This window comes from Hevea brasiliensis, chromosome 7 (assembly GCF_030052815.1).
Source record: "Hevea brasiliensis isolate MT/VB/25A 57/8 chromosome 7, ASM3005281v1, whole genome shotgun sequence".
NCBI lineage: Eukaryota > Viridiplantae > Streptophyta > Magnoliopsida > Malpighiales > Euphorbiaceae > Hevea > Hevea brasiliensis.
In genome coordinates this window covers 132131-137865 of record NC_079499.1, presented here as the reverse complement: position 1 = coordinate 137865, position 5735 = coordinate 132131, and the positions used below count along the sequence as shown (strand labels likewise).

The following is a 5735-nucleotide window of genomic DNA, read 5'->3' as shown; positions in this document are numbered from 1 at the left end:
TAATCCTTCTTCCCAAACACAGCAAAGTCAGGCTCCACTATATTAAACAACTTGGTGACAATAGTAGCAACCCCTCTAAAGAACACCGGCCTACTCTTCCCACACAGACCCTTCTCGAGTCTCTCCACTCTCACCCATGTCTCATGTCCCGTCCCCTTCCCTTCCACACACGACACCACCCCTTCAACCTTTAAATTCTTGCAATCATCCCTACTATCAGTATAATTAACAATGTCATTCTTGTTTTTATTATCAGTTCTATAGTCATAGAGATTATGGGGATGGAAAACAACATCTACACCGCCAGGAATGGACATAAGCTTGAGGATATCACCATGGAAGTCAGATGGGTATGTGGAGAGATCCTCAGAGGGAGAGAACTGACCTGGATTCACATAGATTGACACTACTATTAAATTGGCGTGTTTGTGAGCTTCTTTGACAAGTGATATGTGACCTTGGTGGAGGTAACCCATAGTGGGTACAAGGGCTATGGTCTTGCCCTGGGATCTCACTGACCTAGACCAATTCCTCATCCGGTCTTTGTCTGTAATAATCAGCGGCTGCTTTTTTGCCTCCATTTTCAGAAACTGTGAAGATTAGCGAAGCCTAAGTGGGTATTGTTTGTGGGTGCACAGAGATGGGCACCGCAAGAACAAAGAAGGGATGAGAGCGATTAAGAGTTAGAGAAGTGAAAAAGACAAAGATTTGAGACTTCAAAGAAGTTTCGAATTTGGAATCGAAGACGGCGACAATTAGATTTTATGTGGCGGGCTGGATGTATCTTTCTGCCTCGCTCAATGGTATTACTTTAGTTTTTTTCTTTTCATGCATCTTTATTTGTCCTAAAACCATTTATAATCAAATAAAATGATCCATATAATTGAATTAAAGACTTTAAATACTTAATAAAAAGATTAAATAATATATAATTAAGTTAAAAGATAAATTTAATTTATATTTTATTTATTGAGTATTCGTAAATTAAATTTATTTATATAAATATTTAATTAAATATAAAATATATATTTTTATAATAATATTTATAAATTATTATATATTTTATTTTATATGAAATAAAATTTAAATATTTTATAAAATTATTAAATTTTTAATATATAAATTATTAATAAAAAATATTTTTATATAAATTATTATTTAAAATATACAAAATAAAATGAATTTTAATTTTTTTAAGTAATAATAATTAGGGCGATGTTAGATCATTAAAAATAAATTTTAATCGAATTTCAAATAAATTTGAATTTTAAAAATGTTAATCAAATTTAGGTTTAAATAAAATAATTTTCGTGGATACCTAACCATCGCTATCACTATCTTAATATCAAAATATTTATTTATCGAAAGTTTAATTTAGCGCATTTTAATTTTTATCTAAATTAATTTAAAATTTTTAATTAAGTTTAATTTAATTTAAAATTAAAATTTATAATTAATTTTTTTATTTATTAATTTAAATAGAAAATTAAAAAAAGTTCAATACCTTATTTTAGGGTTAAATTTTTTTATTTCTTAATTTAAAGTTCAATCTCTTTATTTTAGAGTTAAATTTTTTAATTTCTTAATTTAAGTTTAAAATTAATAAATTTAATTTCTTAATTTTCTTAATTTTTGAGATTAAATTTAAATTGAAAATTTTAAACTAATTAAAAAAAATGATTGAACTAAAATTTTAAGACTAATCTTAATTTTATATAAAAATAAATATAATAATTATTAAATTAAATATTTATATCAAAATTTATATAAAATTTTATTAAAAAAAATATATAATTAAATTTAAATATAAATATTTAATTAAATAATTATAAATAAGTTGATATAACTCTATTATGACACAAGTTCTTAAAAAAATGTCTTTTTTTTTATTATTTTCAAAAGCAATCAAATTGGGTTCTAAATTTGTTTCCTTTACCATTTGGAAACCCAAAAGCCTGTTTGATTCCTGTACACTTTTTTTTTTTCTTTTTACAAGCAGGCTACCTTATTCTTGTACGCCTAAAATTTTAATACAATGAAAAACATAAACAGCACTATCACCTTACACACCACACCTATAAATCTCACACCCCTGCAATTTCAAATTAGTAAAGAAAGAAGTTAACATGCTATCCGATCTCTAAATGAAGAGATCTGTTCAAAGATGGGTAGCCTTTTTGATCTTGATGGAGCCCATTCACTCATCATTTTTTCAAGTCCTTTTACAAAGTCATCATCATCAAGATCAAAGCCCAATATTTCTGTTAGTTCAGGTAGTGGTTGTCTTGTTTCCACTTCCATTAGCAATTCTTCAGCCCTTTTCCTGGATTTAAAATCCTCTGATCCTGGAAGTTTACCTTCCAAGACATTCTGGAGAACCAAACGAGCCTCATCATATCGGGACTGTTTGATCAGACAAAGGCCCAAGTTACAGGCCTTGTTGGCGTCAGGGTCGATCATTTGAGCTTTCTGATACACCACCTCTGCTGCCAAGAAGTTGGATTTCTGCATGTAGGCCCAGCCCAAGTTTCCCTGCAGGCTTGATCAAGCCAACTGGTATCAAGCATCAGGAGGGTTAGACGTTGAAAACGGAAGTGAGAATCCAAGTAAAGTTACCAGTAATCTGGAGGTTTCTTGCTTGACAGAAACCTGAAATTTCTTGCCATGAGAACGAGCAGTTTTTGTGGGTTTGCCATTGAAGGCTTCTCCTTGGTATATCAATCGTAACTTACGCTTTAACAAGTCTATCTGCTCCTCTACCTTGCCACATTTCTGGAGAAGGATGCAAACAGTGGGGTTATAAGAGATCAGAAGAGTTTGTTTGTGCATTGGAATGTTTACGGAGGACAGCAAGTGAAGTGATACCTTGTACAAGTCAATGAGGACGTTATCGAGAGATTCTTGAGCTTGTTTAGAGCAACGGCTTCTGAAAGACCTGATAGCTTCAATGGCTTCTTCAGCTCTGTCTACTTGTTTCATCACTACTGCCATGTCCTTTAGTGCACTATCTACTCTATCTCCTGCATTTATTGCCTTCCAAAACCATACTATTGCCGTTTCTGGATCCTTGTGAACCAGCTGATGATATAAAGTGCATAATATATATATTATTCATCATTATTGTGCATATAATGTATAAAAACACATCAACAATAGAAAACCATACCCACCCTCCCTCCCTTATTTAAGTACTGTGGGATGAAGGCTTTGAAGATAAGGTACATACTTAATGAGAGTTGAAATTCTTATATCATACTAAGAAATCACTAACATAATTCAATATCTATGAGGAATATAAACAACTAATGGTGGCAGATGTGTGAGCAGCTATCAAATCATCATTCTGTTAAACAGATAATGCACAAAGGCATAAGAAGTGTCTGAATTTGGACTAGAAAAAGGGATGATTCAATCCATCTGAACCAGCAAAACGACAAGGATATATGACATTCCACTCATATCTTTCAAATTATACAGTGAGGAAGAGGGTCCAGATCAGCAGTGTAAGTGTCCACAAACTGGCCATGAATAGCCTCAAGCATTCTCAGATTTCTTTTAAGACGTGTACATATTAAGCAAGCTTTATATTTTTCATCTTATATAATCAAGATTAGGAAACTAATAATCTCAAATAATTGATTATTAATCTAAAGTTTTTGTGTATATATATGACCTCAATAATGAAAATGATTAATAGGGTATAACGTAAATCAATATTGCATGTGGAAAGGTGGTAATAGTAAACTACAAATTGAAAGCTCCTTTAACTGGTAGAATTTATGTTATAATTTAACTACTTTAAAGAAAAAAAAATTAGGGTTTGCCTCATCACTAAAATAGGGAATTAATTTAATTGATTAATTAGGGTTTAGAAAAGCAAATTGCCTACATGTATCTCAGCTTATTCTTCCCAACAAACAAAATATGTAAGAAAATGGAAACATCTTTCACTTAATTAATTGTTTACATGAACGTTTCCTGTTCATAGTAAGGATCAGTAGGGAAAAAAAAAGGAAAGAAAATAATTATAGGGCAAATAAGATCTTATCAATTAGAGAAATGATTGTTTCGAGATTTCGATAAAGCGTTAATAAAATATTAATATATAATAATTAAATTAAAAGAAAAAGAAAGAAAGGAATATGAAAATATTAATTACAAAAGATTTTAATTTTAAATTCGATGAGAATTAATTATAAAAAATAAAAATTTAATTTTAGATTTCTAAATTTAGATGAGATAAAAATTTATACATATGCGAATAGATAATAATTTATATATATATAATAAATAAAGCTCAAACTATACTAAGAGAAATAGAAAAAATTACCTGAGCATGCTTGGCTTTAACATAAGGACCATCACCACAAGGAACCTTATGAATAACATGAAAAAGATCCTTCTCTTTCTCTGTTTTGCCATAACATGCGGTGTTCCTTTTTGAGCTTCCTTCCATACTCTCTCTCTCTCTCTCTCTCTCTCTCTCTCTCTCTTTGCAAAAGAAAAGAGTTGACACTTTGCACTCCGATAATGAAGTATAATAGAAGGAGAGAGGCTGTTAGCTACAGCCTACAGCTTAGCCAGAGGCCTTCTTCCCTCTCAGGAGGCTGAAGGAGAGAGAAGAATAGGTCCAAATATATATATATATATATATAGAAAGATCATAAATTAATACAAAATGAACTGGGACAACCAGGTTGTCTATGTTCTTGATTTTTTTTTAATTTTTTGCGTACACTTGATAGTCAATCAACCACTGTTCCACGTGTCATTTTGTGATTGCAGTTTTCGTTGCTTCAGTCTATCCGCTTGTCTGATTCCATCTTCTTTTCAAGGACTTGCATGGGACGCCAATCATTCAATCGGTCAATACACATTCTGTACACCATATTAAATCAACCTCTATTTTTCTTCTTTTATTAATTACATTTTTGCCTTTTCTATACTGAAAATTTTTGCAGAATAAAACAAATCTACAAATTGTAAAATAAAAAATCAATGAAAAATAGAAATCCCAAATTTACCAATGGGAAAATTGCAAACCAAAACCCCAATTTTATCTAAATGATTCTAATCCTTGCTCAAAATGACTATTCTTAGCAAACCCATTAATGACATTGTCCAAGAAATCGCCATTCCTCCTAGGCATTTCATCGAACAACTCAATTCCGTCTCCTCAATCTTGCTAGTTCTAACTCCTCATCCAACAAGCGGGGCCTCAAGAAATTAAATGTATAGAATTTCGCTATTCAAGCCAAAGCTTCTCAAAATTAAAACAAACAATAAAATTTCAGTTGATAGGTGCAAGAAGATAGAAAAGATAACAAGCAACAACAGATTTGGGAGTCATTATGGTTTCCTTTTAGCTTCAATGCTTCGAGTGATAAAGAGAACAGATGATGTAATAGTAGACAACGAGGTTTCTATTAAGCATTGTATTAAAGCATATCAAATCTCCATCTTCGCGAATTGGAATGTTCTGAATTTAAAAATCACAGATAAAATTTATCCGTCTTGTAGCGAAGAGGACAATCAGTAGAGCCAGACCTCATTAACAAAATCCACGTCGCCACATAACAATTAGTGAGAATTTTATGTAAGCTTTGGACAATTCATCGTACCATGAATATGAACCTGGTCTTAAATGTAATCAGGTTCAGTTGAATGTTCTAATTCACACTGTAAGCTAAATATTTAGTTGGATTTGTGTAAGCACTTTCTTGTTGCTACCAAAA

The 5735-nt window shown here is 31.1% G+C and overlaps 2 protein-coding genes across 2 annotated transcripts; both read right to left on the bottom strand.

Annotated features, from left to right (window-relative positions):
• Positions 1–2: 2 nt before the first annotated feature.
• Positions 3–776, bottom strand: LOC131181613 (pantoate--beta-alanine ligase-like; the record flags this gene model as incomplete). Its single annotated transcript, XM_058150466.1, has 1 exon — positions 3–776. A coding segment is annotated over exon 1 (579 nt), but the record flags the coding sequence as incomplete, so codon positions are not given.
• Positions 777–1910: 1134 nt separating this feature from the next.
• Positions 1911–4632, bottom strand: LOC110633363 (protein SULFUR DEFICIENCY-INDUCED 1). Its single transcript, XM_021781935.2, has 4 exons — positions 4331–4632; positions 2866–3078; positions 2617–2772; positions 1911–2532 (listed from the first exon to the last, which is right to left on the bottom strand). The coding sequence occupies exons 1-4, from the start codon at positions 4454–4456 to the stop codon at positions 2122–2124; spliced, it is 906 nt and encodes a 301-aa protein (XP_021637627.2). The 5' UTR covers positions 4457–4632; the 3' UTR covers positions 1911–2121.
• Between the last annotated feature and the right edge of the window lie 1103 nt (positions 4633–5735).

Bases quoted from the DNA above. Each gene is read 5' to 3' on its own strand.
- LOC110633363 (XM_021781935.2), bottom strand. From the start codon at position 4,456: ATGGAAGGAAGCTCAAAAAGGAACACCGCATGTTATGGCAAAACAGAG. The intron at 2,773-2,865 runs GTATCACTTCAC...ATCCTTCTCCAG, and splicing joins TCCTCATTGACTTGTACAAG to AAATGTGGCAAGGTAGAGGA. The intron at 2,533-2,616 runs GTAACTTTACTT...TCAAGCCTGCAG, and splicing joins AAGAAACCTCCAGATTACTG to GGAAACTTGGGCTGGGCCTA.